This window comes from Podarcis tiliguerta, assembly GCF_965153285.1.
Source record: "Podarcis tiliguerta genome assembly, chromosome: 8".
NCBI lineage: Eukaryota > Metazoa > Chordata > Lepidosauria > Squamata > Lacertidae > Podarcis > Podarcis tiliguerta.
This window is the reverse complement of record NC_139541.1, coordinates 8,926,539-8,944,950: the sequence shown is the minus strand read 5'-3', so window position 1 is coordinate 8,944,950 and position 18,412 is coordinate 8,926,539. Positions and strand designations below refer to the sequence as shown.

At 46.8% G+C, this 18,412-nt stretch overlaps 1 protein-coding gene and 1 long non-coding RNA gene across 3 annotated transcripts in view; one reads left to right on the top strand and one right to left on the bottom strand.

Annotated features, from left to right (window-relative positions):
• LOC310684018 overlaps positions 1-6,087 on the bottom strand; it is a 143,127-nt gene extending 137,040 nt beyond the window's left edge. The window contains exon 1 of the long non-coding RNA XR_014514657.1: positions 5,949-6,087. This is a non-coding gene — a long non-coding RNA (uncharacterized lncRNA). The remainder of the gene's footprint in view (positions 1-5,948) is intronic.
• A 2,772-nt stretch (positions 6,088-8,859) lies between these two features.
• On the top strand, positions 8,860-15,994 carry FICD (FIC domain protein adenylyltransferase). 2 transcript variants are annotated; one of them, XM_083454083.1, is made up of 3 exons: positions 8,860-8,961; positions 11,878-12,234; positions 13,745-15,994. In XM_083454083.1, exons 2-3 carry the CDS (start codon positions 11,928-11,930, stop codon positions 14,824-14,826), a joined length of 1,389 nt encoding a protein of 462 aa, XP_083310209.1. In that variant the 5' UTR covers positions 8,860-8,961; positions 11,878-11,927; the 3' UTR covers positions 14,827-15,994. The 2 variants fall into 2 exon arrangements, with proteins under 2 accessions (XP_083310209.1, XP_083310210.1); XM_083454084.1 differs by lacking the exon at positions 8,860-8,961 and adding an exon at positions 11,089-11,666.
• The last annotated feature ends 2,418 nt before the right edge of the window (positions 15,995-18,412 follow it).

The window sequence follows — 18,412 nt, the reverse complement described above, 5'->3', positions numbered from 1 at the left end:
GGGTGAAACTAGGCTTTCTTCCACCTGGGTCAACAACTCAGTTTGGCATACACACACCCATGTTTACATACATGTGTGTTTACATACACATGCATGTGTGTGTGCGAACACACACACACACATACCTCAGCATATTTGTTCTTAAGTAAAGGTAAAGATAAAGGGGCCCCTGACCAATAGGTCCAGTCGTGACCTACTCTGGGGTTGCGGCATTCATCTCGCTTTATTGGCAGAGGGAGCCGGCGTACAGCTTCTGGGTCATATGGCCAGCATGACTAAGCCGCTTCTGGCGAACCAGAGCAGCGCATGGAAACGGCGTTTACCTTCCCGCTGGAGCGGTACCTATTTATCTACTTGCACTTGATGTGCTTTCGAACTGCTAGGCTGGCAGGAGCAGGGACCGAGCAACGGGAGCTCACCCCGTTGCGGGGATTCGAACCACCAACCTTCTGATCAACAAGTCCTAGGCTCTGTGGTTTAACCCACAGCGCCACTCGCGCTGTGTTCTTAAAGGGCATTTAGAAACCCAAAATAACTTAGAATCCTAGAATTGTAGAGTTGCAAAGGACCCCAAGGGTTATCTAGTCCAACTCCCTGCAATGCACAAATCTCTTTTTTTAAAAAAAATATAATTTTTATTAACAGGCCAATCAAATCACATTAATTCCAAATCACATTAGTTCCAAATTATACAGCCAGATTTTTAAAATTTTTGTTGGGGGTAGCCATACTTCAAGCTCCGAAAGGGATCCAAACTTCACTCTTGCTGCTGCTGCTTTAATTAAACAGTTCTATCCAGTTCTGTCCAGATAGTCTCTTTCTTATTTTCCTCCTCTTCTTGTTGTTATCATATATTCCTTTCTTTGTGATCTCTGATAATCTTCACAAGCGGGTTGAAAACGAACATATTCTGTGTCGGTTTTACACTCTCCAAGAGTCATATCACATAAAGGACAGACTCCATTTCCACACCTCCGGAAAGAACATTCCCACAGTCTGTCCGTTGATTTCCACAGGCTTGCCAATCTATATCTCAAGGGGGTCCTGCCAGGTCAAGATCACATTCCGATAACCATACATTCACATTCCAATGACCCTGGTCCTCCTCCCCCTCGTCCTCCTATGGGCAAGCCTGTCTTAACGAAAGTCCATTTGTAACTGTGTCATAAAACTTTCTTTCCATTCCCCGATGTTTCCACCAGTCCTCTCTTTGATCAGCAATTCATTTCCACACAGTTCTTAACTCCTGCTTGTGATTAGTAATTAGCAACGATTCTTCTCTCTGGAGGAGAGGGTTATTGGTACTCACATAAGACAAAATAAGAAAAGTTTTTTCCTCCCTCCCCCTTTCCGTTTCACTCCAACATACCAATCTTTTAATGATGATTCTTCACTTGATTTATTTGTCCAGCCCGCGCTGGAGATCCCATTAATCAGCAGTCTTTACTCCCGATCTTCACTTGATGTATGTGCATTAGCTTCTTTCCAATTATATATTTCCAATTATATATTTTGAGCTAATGCGAACCAGTCCGCGATTAGAGAAAGCGTCAGGGAGAGCCGACCTCACCCGAAGGTTTCATGCCAAGTGTCCTTACCCCCTTCTTTCGAATCCGGGGGTGTATTATGGACACAGCTGGCAAGGCAGCCCCCCCCATTCCCTTGGGGGGGCAAGGGAGGCTGCATACTCCCATATCAGCCTCTTAATTACCTCGTGTGGGTCGGAGAGATGTTATTGTCGGCCATCTTCCAATGCGCCCCCTGGTGGCCCTCCCTGCAATGCACAAATCTCAACTAGATCATACACGACAGGTGGCCATCCAACCTCTCCTGAACAATCTCCAAGGAAGGAGAGTCCACAACCTCCCATGGGAGTCTGTTCCATGGCCAAACAGCTCTTACTGTCAGAAAGTTCCTCCTGATGTTTAGTCGGAATCTCCTTTCTCGTAACTTGAAGCCATTGGTTCGAGTCCTACCCTCCAGACCAGGAGAAAACAAGCTAGCTCCATCTTCCATGAGACAGCCTTTAAGATATTTGAAGATGGCTCTCCTATCTCCTCTCAGTCTCCTCTTTTCCATGCTAAACATACACAACTCTCTCATCCAGTATATCTGAAGGAGCATCTCCACCCCCATCGTTTTACCTGGACACTGAGGTCCAGCGCCGAGGGCCTTCTGGCGGTTCCCTCACTGCGAGAGGCCAAGTTACAGGGAACCAGGCAGAGGGCCTTCTCGGTAGTGGCGCCCGCCCTGTGGAACGCCCTTCCCATCAGATGTCAAAGCGATAAACAACTACCTGACATTCAGAAGACATCTGAAGGCAGCCCTGTTCAGGGAAGTTTTTAATATGTGACATTTTAGTGTATTTTTCATCTTTGTTGGAAGCCGCCCAGAGTGGCTGGGGAAACCCAGCCAGATGGGCGGGGTACAAATAATAAATTATTATTATTATTATTATTATTATTATTATTATTATTATCCATTCCTCCTAAGGCTTGGATTCCAAACCCAATGATCACCTTGGTCACCCTTCTCTGCACACGTTCCAGCTTGTCAACAGCCTTCTTAAATTGTGGTGCCCAAAACTGGACACAGTATTCCAGGTGTGTTCTAACCAAGACAGAATAGAGTGCTACTATGACCTTCCTTGATCTGGACACTAGACTTCTGTTGATGCAACTGCTGCATCACACAGTTGACTCATGTTAAGCTTGTGGCCCCAAGATGCTTTTCACATGTACTGTTTACTTGCTGCTACTGTTTTCTTGGTTTTATGTGGCTTTATGTTTGCCTGTATTTTATTTTTGTTTTTAAACTGAGCTGCCCTGAGAGCACTCATGTGCTAAAGATGGAGGAAATACATAAAACAGGCCAATAATAATGATAATAATAATAATAATAATAATAATAATTTTTTATTTATACCCCGCCTTCCCCAGCCAAGGCCGGGCTCAGAGCGGCTTACAAGCAATAATAAAAACAAGATGAATGATTACAACTTAAAAACAAAAATAAAATACAACATTAAAATAATGGAACATTAAAATATTAAAATGTAGCCTCATCGCAGGAGGAGAAGGAAAAGAAAAAAGAAAGAGAGGGAGGGAGGGAATCAAATTGGCTCCAAGCCAAAGGCCAGGTGGAACAACTCTGTCTTACAGGCCCTGCGGAAAGAAATCAGATCCTGCAGGGCCCTGGTCTCATGAGGCAGAGCGTTCCACCAGGCCAGTGGAGCCAGAGTTGAAAAGGCCCTGGCTCTGGTTGAAGCCAATCTAACTTCCTTAGGGCCTGGGACCACTAGGGTGTTGTTATTTATGGACCTTGAGGCTCTCCGTGGGGCATACCGTAACTGAGCCCCCGCCCCAGCATCTGATACTCAGAGATAGACTGCACCTGCACATTCTGGCTCCATTTTACTATCATGACTAAAGCATCATGACTAATTCAGAAGGAGAGATTTGTCGCAATAAATACATCTGACAATAAATTCAAATTAGATTTAATTGTCCCTGAGATTACCCAGAGCAGCTGACTTGGAGGTCCCTTCCAGCTCTGCTCGTGTACAGAAGGCACCTCTCTCTCAGAGTTCATTTTTCATTATTACTACAATGTCAGAATGCATAACTGACAAAGTCAAGAATAGATTTTTATGAACTAATTCAACATGAAACAAAATCACTTGCTGCCCTCTATTGGCAGGAGAAAGAAAAAAAATTCCACATCGTGAGTTGAGTTTGTAATTTTCTTTGAATTTTCTTTGCTCTTTTAAGCATATTATTATTATTATTATTATTATTATTATTATTTCCAGAATCTCCATGCTTACTCTTTGGGATTACTCTTTGTGTCTGATCCAGCAAGACTCTCCTGGTGTTCTTACTTTGGAGTAGACCTGTACAGGATTGCACCGTCAGACCTCCGTCTCACCCACTGGCGTAGCGTGGGGGGTGCAGGGGGTGCCGGCCGCACCGGGCGCAACATCTGGGGGTTAGGAGGCGCAAATCCACGGGTTCGGGGGCGCAAATTACTTGCCTTGCCCCGGGTGCTGACAACCCACGCTACGCCACTGGTCTCACCTTAGCTCATGGCACCAGCTTACTGAATTACTGTGGTTAATTGAATAGGTCACATAACAGAGTTAGGTAGCCAGGGACCCGTCTCTGCAGCACACCCAGGTGCCCAGGTGCCAACTCTGCCTCCGTGTCTGATTCGGCAGCATCAATAAAGGACCTAACACAGTCATTTACAATATCAGGATGTTGTATTCACCTACTCACCCTCCAATGTTATAAGGTGCCAACATCTGCCAGCAATGCCCTTCTGCATTCTGCGCAGGTCAAACATGATACCTGTTGTGCAAAAAAATCAAATGGATATAAGTCTGACATCACATCAGAAATGGCAATACCCTGAAAATGGTGGAACAGGACACCACTTTTAATTTCCCAGACTACACCATAACTCTCCTTAGATATGACCATCCTGCAACAGAGATTGCACTATGGAACCAATGAATTACAGTTCCTCTAATGGTTCAGTGCTATCATGTGTGGATTGAAGCAGGACAATGGGCTTTTAAATCACACTGCATGTACTAATTGGCATACTAGAAGTCTACATTATCAATAATTTTTTCTTTTTCTAAATGGCCAATGTTCATAACCTAATGATGGCCACCTGTAATTTCTGGCATTTCAATTCCTCGGACCTCACTGTTGACAACTCCCCAGCCCCACAGATTAACATTCTACGCATCAAAGGAGGTGTGCTGCAGTCTGGAAAATTAAGACCACCATACATTTGCTAGGCTGCTTCCAGGCAAGAACTAAATACAGTGGCACCTCGGGTTAAGTACTTTATTCATTCCGGAGGTCTGTACTTAACCTGAAACTGTTCTTAACCTGAAGCACCACTTTAGCTAATGGGGCCTCCTGCTGCTGCCGCGCCGCCAGAGCACGATTTCTGTTCTCATCCTGAAGCAAAATTCTTAACCTGAAGCACTATTTCTGGGTTAGTGGAGCCTGTAATCTGAAGCGTATGTAACCTGAAGCGTGTGTAACCCGAGGTACCGCTGTACTGAAAACTAGTCATGGAAATATCACAAATGGGCCATTGGTAAGTTTAAAAAACAAACAAAGATTTCCCCCAGAAAATATGGATTAAAGCACAGAGGTGGGGTAGGAGATAGGTTGTTATTTTGATGCCAATGACATGAATGGGCACTTTTAAAAATGTACCTGCTCAGGGGCACCAGTCCCAACACCTCTCTGGGTGCACCCTAGGACTCTTAAGGTCCCACTGCTGCTTGTGCTGCAACTTGACTAGCACAATGAGAGCAAAGGAAGCTTTTTACCATGTCAGACCATTTATCACCTAGCTCAGTAATGTCTACACTGACTGGCAGCAGCTCTCTGTGATTTCAGACAGAGAGTCTCTCCCAGTCCTACCTAGTGAAATAAAAAAATTAAGGTTCATAAGCAAACACGTACATAAATATATAAACCACATGTCTGAAGCAGCCATGAAGCCATTTTGACTCCCAAACTGACCAAATGTTTTCTCTGCAGGGTCAAAGGAAAATGGAAAAGCCTCCCCATTGCCTTTTCCTTCACAAATCCTGTCTTAAGGGAATGTCTGCTTATGAATAGGGTGAGCCTGTGACTTGGCTCAGGAACTAAGTATTTATCATTACAAAAGACTGGCCAGGCTCCCCAGGGTATCCAGTCAAGTAAGCATTAACAGGTAACCTGCCAGACAGGAGATAAACAACAACAGGAAACAAAGCACTCAGATTACTAGACCGCCCTTTCTGTGATGTGGGTATGATGTGTCTGGGGGTGGTCTTGGACTCCAGGGCGGGCAATTTAAAATGTCTATATAAGGGCAGGCACACCTTTGTTCGGGGTCCTCCTCCTTTCCTGCATGTGAGGGGAGCACCCCGTTGCAACATTTCAATAAAGATCAGGCTTACAAGCTGCTTTGCTTCTCAATATTCTCTGGTTGGCCTCTGTTATTTTCTCCGACCGATGGAGAACCTACAAAGGACTCTATAATGGCTCTTGTGTCCCCCAAAAGGGAATAAGGGCAGATTTCGTTTATTACAATAGAGATGCTACTGGGGACTGAAAGTGGGACCTTCTGCAATCAAGGCAGATGCTCTGCCACTGAGTTATGCCCTGTCTCAAACTGTTCTTTCCATCTGTTTGTCTCAAGAGACAATGCACGTCCAGGGATTAAGTCAAACTGAAGTGACCTCCCCCAGGGCACAAGCCTGAGCAGTGTGTATGGGGGTCCCAGGCTGCCCAGGTGACAACACCCTGCTCATGGCCTTGCTTGTGGTTGTTGTTTAGTCGTTTAGTCATGTCTGACTCTTCGTGACCCCATGGACCAGAGCACACAAGGCACTCCTGTCTTCCACTGCCTCCCGCATTTTGGTCAAACTCATGCTGGTAGCTTTGAGAACACTATCCAGCCATCTCGCCCTCTGTCGTCCCCTTCTCCTTGTGCCCTCCATCGTTCCCGACATCAGGGTCTTTTCCAGGGAATCTTCTCTTCTCATGAGGTGGCCAAACTATTGGCCTTGCTAATAGTGGTCTAAAGGAAAGCAGAGCAATACATTTGGCACCAGCTTGGCTGCAGGAGTTGCTGGAAGGAGGCATACAGTGGTACCTCGAGGGGTTACATACGCTTCAGGTTACATACGCTTCAGGTTACATATTCCGCTAACCCATAAATAGTACCTCAGGTTAAGAACTTTGCTTCAGGATAAGGAGAGAAATCACACAGCACCAGCAGGAGGCCCCATTAGCTAAAGTGGTGCTTCAGGTTAAGAACAGTTTCAGGTTAAGAGCAGACCTCCGGAACGAATTAAGTACGTAACCAGAGGTACCACTGTACAAGGCACCATACAACCGCCTTAGGGACTCCACTCTGGATTTGTGTAGGGTTTAAAGCTAAAGGTAAAGGGACTCCTGACCATTAGGTCCAGTCGTGGCCGACTCTGGGGTTGTGGCGCTCATCTCGCTTTACTGGCCGAGGGAGCCGGCGTACAGCTTCTGGGTCATGTGGCCAGCATAACTAAGCCGCTTCTGGCGAACCAGAGCAGCGCACGGAAACGCCGTTTACCTTCCCGCCAGAGCGGTACCTATTTATCTACTTGCACTTTGAGGTGCTTTCGAACTGCTAGGTTGGCAGGAGCAGGGACCAAGCAACAGGAGCTCACCCCGTCACGGGGATTCAAACCGCCGACCTTCTGATCAGCAAGACCTAGGCTCTGTGGGTTACGCCTTAGCTTTTTCTTCCCCTAAAGATATCCTGCAAGACAGCAGTGGTTTAGGAGTTTACCTTCTCCTAAACGGGCTACCTTCTCAGGTGAGCAAGCCCCATCTGCCCCAACTACCCCTCTAGAATTTGTATTTTTAATCTGCTTGGAGCCTTATGTTTATTTTAAAGGATTTAAAATTAAAACAAGGATTTTATTACATATAGCATTTCCTGGTCTAGTGCCTGCTAACAATGAAAATTATTCCATTAAAAAAAATAAAAATCTGTCATGGATGCTTTAGCTGAGATTCCTGCATGGCAGGGGGTTGGACTAGATGACGCTCGGAGTCCCTTCAAACTGTAAAGGTAAAGGGACCCCTGACCATTAGGTCCAGTCGTGACCGACTCTGGGGTTGCGGCGCTCATCTTGCTTTATTGGCCGAGGAAGCCGGCGTGCAGCTTCTGGGTCATGTGGCCAGCATGACTAAGCCGCTTCTGGCGAACCAGAGCAGCGCACGGAAACGCCGTTGACCTTCCCGTCGGAGCGGTACCTATTTATCTACTTGCACTTTGACGTGCTTTTGAACTGCTAGGTTGGCAGGAGCAGGGACCGAGCAATGGGAGCTCACCCCGTCACGGGGATTCGAACCGCTGACCTTCTGATCAGCAAGTCCTAGGCCCTGTGGTTTAACCCACAGCGTCACCCGCGTACCTTTACAGTCCAACTGTACAGTCTTATGATTCTATATGGTTTTATTTCTCAAGCAAATATTGAAGCACGTGCTCATTCAGTGCTGTAAGTACGTAGCTCATTTAAGACTATATTTATTCTTAATAAGGACGAAATTCGCAAGTGAAGAATACTGTGCGTTTAAAAAAAATAAAATTGAAAATTGAATTTTGTATGAGTTAATACATTATTCTTATTTTGGAACTGTGCTGCAACTTTGCACGTGTCTTTCCAGGCTGTAACGCTTTATAGTTATTTCCCACCCACCCCTAGGTTTCCTTTCTTTTTGCCCTTTTTGTTAACAATAAAAAAACATTAAAAGGGGGGAGGGGGAGCAAATGTGTGTAGCTCCAGAACACGTAATTTCAACTCCTTAAGTACTACAGCATATTTTTTTAATATAAAAAATGCTTTCGTATTTGAAAAGGGCACCACTAAAATCGATCAGGCAAAAATTAAAGGCTTTTGCTGCCGTCTGCTTTTGCAAACGCGAACGCCCGGGCCTGACGTCGCACTCGCGCGCACCGAAAATTCGCGTACGCCTCACTCCCGTCGCCCAGGTAACCAGGCCGCCATCTTCCCCGGGCGCTTCTTGTCCCCGCCCTCGAAACCTCTCCATTGGCCAAACCCGGCTTTCTGGACGGACGGAGACTTGAACCAATCGCATCCGTCCACGAACACGGAGCTTCTCATCCCTCCTTGCCCGCCCTCTCCAGCGGAGGGAAGGTTGGCGGGGACTTACAAGCAGATTGGCGGGGCGGCATAGCCAATGGAAGAAGAGCAGATGAACTGAAGGCCTTGTCCGCGGAGGCGGGACAGAGGGGAGAGGGGCGTGCGCGGGGGCCAATAAGAGAGGAGGGAGGAGGGTAAGGGACGGCCTTGGCTTCCAATGGGCGGAGACGAAGTAGAGGAACTGGAGGTTGGATTGCAGGGAGAGGAAGCGATGCGCCAGGGGCGACAGGAGGGAGGTAGGAGGCGGGATGGGTGCGGGGGGGGGGGGAGAGGGGGGCTTGGGGGGGGAGAGTATTTGGGGTTTTAGGGGGAAGGGGTCGAAATGTGGGAAGGGGATTTGGGGAAGCGGGTTAAAATAGTTATGTAAAAAAATATGGGGGTGAACAGTGGGGCTTCCCCTGTTTGTGTGTCGGGGAGGGGGGGGAGAAAGTGGGGTAGACTTGGGGGTCAAGAAAGGGAAGAGGGTGTTGTGTGGGGCGAATCGTCTCGTTTGAGGGGAAGAGGGAGGGGGCACAGAGGAGGCAGGAGGGAGGGGGCTTCGGGCCTCGCTGGTGGGAGGGGGTCCCCCATTCGTTTGGGTGAAGGTAAAGTGGGGCGTGTTGGAGGGATAGCTAGGGAGGGAGCAGAACTGGGAGAAGGAATTTTTTTTGGGGGGGGGGGGTACCAGGCTGGGTCTTGGTTGAGAAGGTCAGAAGAGGGAAGAGTATTTTTTTGGGGGGGGGGTGTCTCTAGCGGTGGGTAAGTAGGTGGGTGAAGTTGGTGGAGAAGCGGAAGGTTGAACGTGAAGAGGAGAGATCCTGCATTGGAGAGGGTTGGGCCAGATGACCCTCAGGATCCCTCGCAACTCTAATAATAATAATAATTTTTATTTATACCCCGCCCTCCCCAGCTAAGGCCAGGCTCAGGGCGGCTAAGAAGCAATAATAAAAACAAGTTGAATGAATGCAACTTAAAAACTAGATTAAAATACAACGTTAAAATATTAAAATGCAGCCTCATCACAGTGGCAGTAGGGAGATTGAGGGTTGTTCTTGGTGGCTCTGCCCTAGCTTGATGTTCACAGTTGGTTGGATGGATAAATGTGTTTGGTGGTGTTGTTTTTTTGAACTGAACACTTTATAAATTTGCCGCTGGGCTGGTTTGCCTTCAGACTTCCTGCCTGCAGAGAAGCAGAATCGCTTCCAGGTGAGCAGGCTCAGATGCTGTTCAGGTGGGCAAGTAAACTGTACAACTTCTGTGGGTTTGCTCACCAAGCTGAGTTAAGGCTGACCTGTCACAAGAAGGGACAGCTGGCATTGGACGGCCTCTAGAGGCTGAGACCTGCTTTGCACGTTTAGGTATGAAAGACTGGACAGTACCACTGCGGTTGGTTCATTTTAAGATGCTCCCCTGTCTAAAGAGCTCTGTGCCAGATGGTCATAGTCATCTAGTCCAACCCCCTGCAATGTAGGAATCTCATCTAAAGCATCCACAACAGATGGCCATCCACACTCTGCTTAAAAATCTCCAGATAAGGAGAGTTCACCATGTCTCGTGGGAGTCTATTTCCCTGTCGAACAGTTCTTATCATCATAAAGTTCTTAGATGTATGTAACTGAGAATTGTAGAGTTGGAAGGGGTCATCTAGTCCAACTTGAATCCATTGTTTTGGGTTTTACCCTCCAGAGCAGGAGAAAACAAGCTTGCCCCGTCTTCCATGTGACAGACCTTTAGATACCTGAAGATGGCTATCATATGTCCTTTCAGTCTCATCTTCTCCAGGCTAAACATACCCAAGGCCGCGGGATCACATTCATCCAGTGCTTTACCAACTGCACTGGCTCCCGGTGGAGTGCAGGGTCAGGTTTAAGGTGCTGGTTTTGACCTTTAAAGCCCTATGCGGCTTAGGACCCACGTACCTATGGGACTGCCTCTCCTGGTATGCCCCGCGGAGGACCTTAAGGTCCGCAAATGACAACATTTTGGAGGTCCCAAGTCGCAAGGTGGTTAGATTGTTCTCAACTAGGGCCAGGGCCTTTTCAGTACTGGCCCCGACTTGGTGGAACGCTCTGTCACAAGAGACTAGGGCCCTGCGGGACTTGACATCTTTCCGCAGGGCTTACAAGACAGAGCTGTTCCGCCTGGCCTTTGGTTTGGACTCAGTCTGACCCTTATGTTTCCCTCCCCATATGGTTTTGATTTATGGGCTACTTTTAAAATAAGGCTGCATTTTAAATTGCATTTTAACCTGTATTTTAAATTGGTCCCCCCCCCCCCTTATATTTTTACTGTAATTTTACTGGTGTTAGCCGCCCTGAGCCCGGCTCTGGCCGGGGAGGGCAGAGTATAAATAAAAATTACTATTATTATTATTATTATTATCTGTTCCTCATAAGGCTTGGTTTCCAGACCCTTGACCATCTTGGTCATCCTCCTCTGCAGATTTTCCAGCTTGTCAATATACTTCTTATATTGTGGCGCCCAGAACAGGACACAGTACCCCAGATGTGGTACAATCCATTCTACCACCTCATTATTGTACATGGGTAGGCCTACTCTAAAAGTGCCATGATCATTGGACACTACAGCCTAGGAAAATGAGAAAAGGGGTACTCGAATGGCTGGACAAGACAGGTGGCGATTGCTTTTAATTTGTAATTTGCCTAGCAGGTTGCAGAATCGTAGAATTGTAGAGTTGGAAGAAATCAGCCTAGCTGGTGTCGAAGTGACTTACAATCAGGTTTAAAAAACATTAAAAAATGTTTTTTTAAAAAAAACCAAAACAAATGGCAACAACCACAGACTGCAGAAAACAGAGAAAAACAAGCAATCACTCAAAATAACGCTAATGAAGCTACGACGCAATAGGATCATATTTGGTCAAATATCAGGGAGAGGAGAAATGTTTTAACCAGATCCATGTTGGTGTCAGGCAGGCTTCACTTTGGAGAGAGTTCCACAGGTGAGGACCCACAACCAAAAAGGTCCTCTTCCTTTATTATTTCCTTTGAGCCTCTTTCTGAGGGAAAACTCAGGGAAGCGTCTCTGGGGGATGATCTTGGGGTATGAATAGAGTCATGCTGAAGGATGGTATTGGGTTCAGAGAGAAAGAGGGTACCAAGAGGGCCACCCGCATGATGCTTCTTTGGCAACTTACCCATTTCCATTCCCAGGTGAGGCCCGCAAGAGAAGGAATGTGCCTCTTGCCCTTCCCTGAGGCCAGATGAACCTTGTATCGATGGCAGCTGTGGTGGCAGTGGCAGAGCCGGAGCTGAAATGGGTGTCCCTGTGGCTCCGTGTCTGCTGGGCGGCGGTGCTGGTGGTCCTGCTGGCTGCACTCCTCCTGTTGCTACTCCCGTTGACGTCCGTGGAAGACCAGTACCATGCCTTCTACAAGAGTTTGTCCTTGCTGAAGAGCAAGCTGGGATTGGGCTACACAGGGATCACCACGTACACAGGGCAGACGACGGACCTCAGCGTCACCTCGGGTGGATTGCAGCTGCTGGTGTTGAAGCCTAAAGCCTCCCAAGGTATGGGAGGGGGAAGGGGGGTTTATGGCTCCAATAAATCTCTATGTTGATAGCAGTTCAAGTCCACACAACAGGGTGAGCTCCTGTTGCTCTATCCCGGCTCCTGCCAACCTAGCAGTTCGAAAGCATACCAGCGCAAGTAGATAAATAGGTACCGCTGCGGCGGGAAGGTAAACGGTGTTTCTGTGCGCTTTGGTTTCCATCACGGTGTCCCATTGCGCTAGAAGCAGTTTAGTCCTGCTGGCCACATGACCCAGGAAGCTGTCTGGAGAAACGCCAACTCCCTTGGCCTGAAAGCAAAATGAGCACCACAACCCCATAGGCACCTTTGACTGGACCTAACCATCCAGGGGTCCTTTGCCTTTTTTTTTTTTTAACCTTACTACTACTTATTATTATTATTACTACGACAATTATTTTATTAATCACCTCCTAAACTGCTACAGTGGAACCTCAGTTGTCGAATGCCTCCATAGTTGAGCATTTCGGCTTTCAAACGCCGAAAACCCGGAAGTAACTGCTCCGGTTTTCGAACGATTTTCGGATGCTGAACATGCTGTGTTGCTTCCATTTTGAGTTGCCCTATTGAGGCTTCCATGTTGAGTTTTCGGTTTTCGAACGTTTCAGTAGTCGGTCTTCTGGAACAGATTACGTTCGAAAACAGAGGTTCCACTGTGTATCAAGGTGATTTATATATAAAATAATTAAGAACAGTTTAAAAACAATGCATTTAAAATAAGACTCAAGGTAACAAATGGACATTCATGGTAAAGACCCCTTTATCCAGCTGGAACAAAAATGCCTATCAACTCTTTCTGGAGCAGGTGCCTATTATATCTCAACAGGAATGCTGTTCTACAGATCAGGGGCCACTGCGCTAAAGGTCCTGTGAAGTGGGCTTCGGAGTTCTTAGGAACTTGCAGAAGAAACACTCTCACAGTGATCTACTGATTGTGTAAGCGATAAGTAACCTGGTCCCGTGCTATATAGGGACTTAAAACAGCACCTTGAACTTGGCCTATAAGCAAATTGACAGCCAGTGCAAATCCCACAAGCAAGGTGGTTTATTTGTAATATTCTGCGGTATATTTCTATCCCTGCATTTGATAGTTGAAAAGCAATAGCTCATGCGTTAATAGTATAGTGCAACTTCAAAACACAACATTGCCCCACAGAGGTTAAGGAAGTTGGAGTGAGTTGAAAAAGAGTACATCAGATACTAAGACAAGAAGGCTCTTGAAATAATCCAAGAATCAGGCATCACATAAAGAACAGCAGTTCCAGCATCCATACAAAAAGAGCTGAGTCTTTGAATAACCAGGTAGACAGGAGGGTAATATAGCAGGCTGGAATTCCTTTATCACAGCTCTCATCTTCCTTAACTGTTGGCCGTTCTGGCTGGCACTGATAGGAGCTGGAGGAAAACAGCAGCTGCAAGAGCCATGGATTTCCCCACCTCTGCTCCATAGCACACCTTTCTGCAATGCTAACCCTGGTTGCTTCGTTTCAGAGGTCAGGTTAGAAGCCAGAGCAGCCCTGAACCAGGCCCTGGAGATGAAGAGGCAAGGTAAAAGGGAGAAAGCCCACAAGCTTTTCTTGCACGCCCTCAAGATGGACCCTGATTACGTTGATGCCTTGACCGAGTTTGGCCTCTTCTCTGAAGAAGAGAAGGACATAATTCAGGCTGACTACTTGTATTCCAAAGCCCTGACCATCTCCCCCCGTAACGAGAAGGCTCTGATCAATCGCGACCGGACATTGCCCCTCGTTGAAGAGATTGACCAGAGGTACTTCAGCATCATTGACAGCAAAGTCCAAAAGGTCATGTCCATCCCGAAAGGCAGCTCTGCTCTCCGCAGGGTGATGGAAGAGTCTTACTACCACCACATCTACCACACGGTGGCCATCGAAGGGAACACCTTGACGCTTTCTGAAATACGGCACATAATCGAGACGCGGTACGCCGTTCCCGGCAAGAGTCTGGTGGAGCAGAACGAGGTCATCGGCATGCATGCCGCCATGAAGTACGTCAACACCACACTGGTGTCCAGAATTGGGTCTGTGACCCTCACAGACATCTTGGAGATTCACAGGAGAGTGCTTGGCTACGTGGACCCAGTAGAGGCTGGGAGGTTTCGGACTACCCAGGTCTTTGTAGGGCACCACATCCCCCCGCACCCTTGCGACGTCGAAAAGCAAGTGCTCGAGTTTGTACAGTGGATCAACTCCGAAGACGCCATGAGCCTGCACCCGGTTGAATTTGCCGCCTTGGCCCATTACAAACTGGTCTACATCCACCCCTTCGTGGACGGCAACGGCAGGACTTCACGCCTCTTGATGAACCTCATCCTCATGCAGGCAGGCTACCCACCCATCACCATCCGCAAGGAACAGCGGGCAGAGTACTACCACGTCTTGGAAGTGGCCAACGAAGGCGACGTCAGGCCCTTCATCCGTTTCATTGCCAAATGCACCGAGACCACTTTGGACATGCTGCTGATAGCCACAACTGAGTATTCCGTTGGGCTGCCCGAAGCACATGGCAGCACCACGGTTTGCAAGCAGACCATCCCTGTCAAAACCCGAACATGAATGCCAGTGTCGGGGTCGGAACCCGCTTGGCATTATCAAACACACAACTACTGGCACCTTCTTTTAAGCATTTCATTTATTTAAATAAGTTTTAAGTTAAATCTGGGGGGGGGGGAGAATATTTCAATATTTATTATTCCCGAGATATATGTATTTTTCAGTTTCACTGGCTTTACTATGGAGAGGGGAGCAGGGCAGCGCCCTGAGGTGGATTCAGCCAAGGACATCTTTGCAAATTGACATCACTGTGTTTAAGGGAAACTGTTCTGCAATGGACTTCTCAGCCAGCGCTCATTGGACAAGAAAAACCTGTTGTTTGTTTGCCTAGGACATTCTGGCTGAGGGGTCCCTTCCAACAAAGCAGTTCAGTTTGGCTTGAATTAGGGTGATGCCCAAATTCAGTGGCGGAGTGGGGGCTGTATTTGACTGAATCCACCCCGGGCTGTATTTCAGATCAGGGAGTGGCTAACCAGTGGTCTCTAGGTGTTGTTAGACTCCAACTCCCATCAGCTCCAGCCAAGACATCCCATGGCCAGGAACGATGGGAGCTGTAGTTGACCCAAGGCTGCAGAGCCACAGGTTAGCTACCTCTGCTTTTGACTGCATATTGCTTTACCCCATTTTTGTGTCAGTTTGTATTCCAAACCTGAAACCCAACGTATTTCCCTTTTACCCCGTAACTGTGGGACCTAAGTTGTTCCTTCTTCATAGCACAGGCTTGCCTATTTAGGCTTCCCCCCCCCACCCACTCCAAAAAGTTGGGGGGGGTGATAAAACACTCCTGTGAGACATTTTGATTGGGGCCCTGAAAGGATACCACAAGTAATTCTGTTGGTGCTGGAGACTGTTTGGAAAACACAACTTGATGATGCAGCAGGGAAAACCCGGGATATGTGGGGGATGAGGAAGGTTTGCTGTTCAAACGTTGGACCCCCTGTGTACATACATGTACATGTATGTAAGAGCCCTGGTTTGGTACTGTTCACTTGTACAGAGTTGATTTCATGGCCTGGCATATATCCACTATTTTTAAAAACAAGGTATCTAAAGAAAATCTGAACAGACAACAGATCTGTTATCACCCCTTTTTGATAGCACTTTACAAATTCACTTGACTTGCCAATAAAGAAATGGTGCTAAGCATTGCACCCGATTTGCGAAAGACAAACTTGTACATGAGTGATATGGCTAATATCCAGCACTTAGACATACATGCAGTATTAGCGGCAGAAGAGTGGAGTCTGAAAGTCCTTGCCCTTTTCTCCATCTCACACCTCATTCTCTGCTCCTCCATCTGCTGTCCTAGTCTTCCCACTGAAAAACGCGATCATACAAAGCACTACGAAATAAATGTATTAGAATTGAATGGATCAAATTTAAGAAATCAAGTACGCTGAGGTGCCAGAGGGAGAGTAACCTACAGGGGTCATCTGTGCCTTTAAAGCCCTGCCTAGATGAGAATATGCTGATCAAACAGTATGTAGCAGGAGAAGCTCTGCCTTTACCAGCCTGAGGTCTGCCGGATGTTTTAGGCTGCAACTTTAATTCCAGAACTCTTAAATGCAATAAGGTTGATAAAACTTTAAATAACAAATATGAACTATACTGGGGACGCAGGTGGCGCTGTGGGTTAAACCAGAGCCTAGGACTTGCTGATCAGAAGGTCGGCGGTTCGATTCCCCGTGACGGGGTGAGCTCCTGTTGTTCGGTCCCAGCGCCTGCCAACCTAGCAGTTTGAAAGCACATCAAAGTGCAAGTCGATAAATAGGTACCGCTCCGGCGTTTCCGTGCGCTGCTCTGGTTCGCCAGAAGCGGCTTAGTCATGCCGGCCACATGACCTGGAAGCTGTACTCCGGCTCCCTCGGCCAATAAAGCGAGATGAGCGCCGCAACCCCAGAATCGGCCACGACTGGACCTAATGGTCAGGGGTCCCTTTACCTTTTACCTTACCAGCCTGAGGTCTGACAGATGTTTTAGGCTGCAACTTTAATTCCAGAACTCTTAAATGCAAGAAGGTTAATAAAACTTTTAATAACAAATACCAGTATCAACTATACTATACCTGGAAAGGCTTGCTGAAATAAGGTTTTCAGCAGACACAACTTCTGGCTGGCTGGGGCTGATGGAAGTTGTAGTGCAGAACATCTGGAGGGCCCTCCATTGGCAAGGGCTGCTATATGGCATTGTGAATTAAGCATTCTCTGTTGCACAATATTTTTTGAATAGTACTGGAGTGCTATGCACTATGGCAAAGATGGGCAGAAGGAAGATTGAGATCTGCTGGTAGAGCTCTGGCTGTTTTGCAGATGGGCAAGGTCTCGGTCTTCCAATAATAGGGACAATTTTTGCACCAAAATAAGGCTTCTGAAATTAAGAAAACCAATAGTGAACTGTTCAGTTCAGTTCTAGTACTAAAAACGGATTATTTATTTCAAAATATGCTCAGTTGCATTGTTCTAACTGTATGACTTTTGCACCTGGTTCTGGTTAGATCTTGGAGCCCTATTTTTTAAAAAAAATCAAATCTGAAGTCTGCCCATGCCTGCACTATGGTATCTGGTTTTACACAAAGCACTGTGTGACTAGCTGAGAATACGATCCTAATCACATTTATGGGGTTCACCTCATTGACTTCAGTGGGCTTATGCAATAGTTAAGCATGCAAAGATGTGAATTAGGGAGGAATCTTCAGTTGTGCAGTCTCCAAAAAAACAAGGCAGTTAAAGAATTGCAGTTCCTTTTATAACCACACCTGAGCAGTGTTTTCTGTTGATGGTGGGGGCATGTGTAATACCAGAGAACAAGAGGAGGCGAATTTGAAAGATCTAGCATACACACACACACACACACACACACACACACACACAGTTGAATGGATGAAAGTTCTACACTTTGGCTATCTGTTAAGAAAAAGATGAGAGATAAGGAGATACACTTCAGTAATTCTTGACAGTGATTAAACCAAGCTGAGGTGCAGAGGTTGTCTTTTCTTTTATACTAATAGGTTGTGGTCGTCAGAACAGAACCTGGCCTTGAGAGACTTGGAGCCCGCTCTCACATATCTTTCAGAGTCAATTCCACCGCTTTTAAGGGATTTTATGATCAAGAGCAGAAGATCCCGACCTTAAGAATCAAGTTGCCTTCCTTTACCTCCATAAGAGATTCCATTTAGGGGTAATTAGCCACTGACATACATAACGTGAAAATCATGACCCGCAAGTCAGGAGAAAGCAACGTTCTGGAAAACACTTCGAACATGTGAAATTGTGACCCACAGGTTTAGGAGGACGTGAAATTATGAAAAAATATGTGAAATCACTTCTGGGTGTTTTTAACTTTTTTTCTGGGCCTCTGTTTTCTTTTACAATTCTGTCTGTTGCATTTAGGCTGCTTCCCATTCTTTTTAAGTGGACAGGAGCAGGTGGCTGGTACTTGAATGAGGCAAGCCAGGCAAATATGGAGGAGGCTGGCCCCTGTTGCATTTACACACATTCTCCTTTTTTTACCCCATCCTTGTTTTGGGCACGACCAGCCCTTCCAGGAGGCAGCAAATTCCGAGGGGCGGAAAGTGACTCAAAATGTGTGT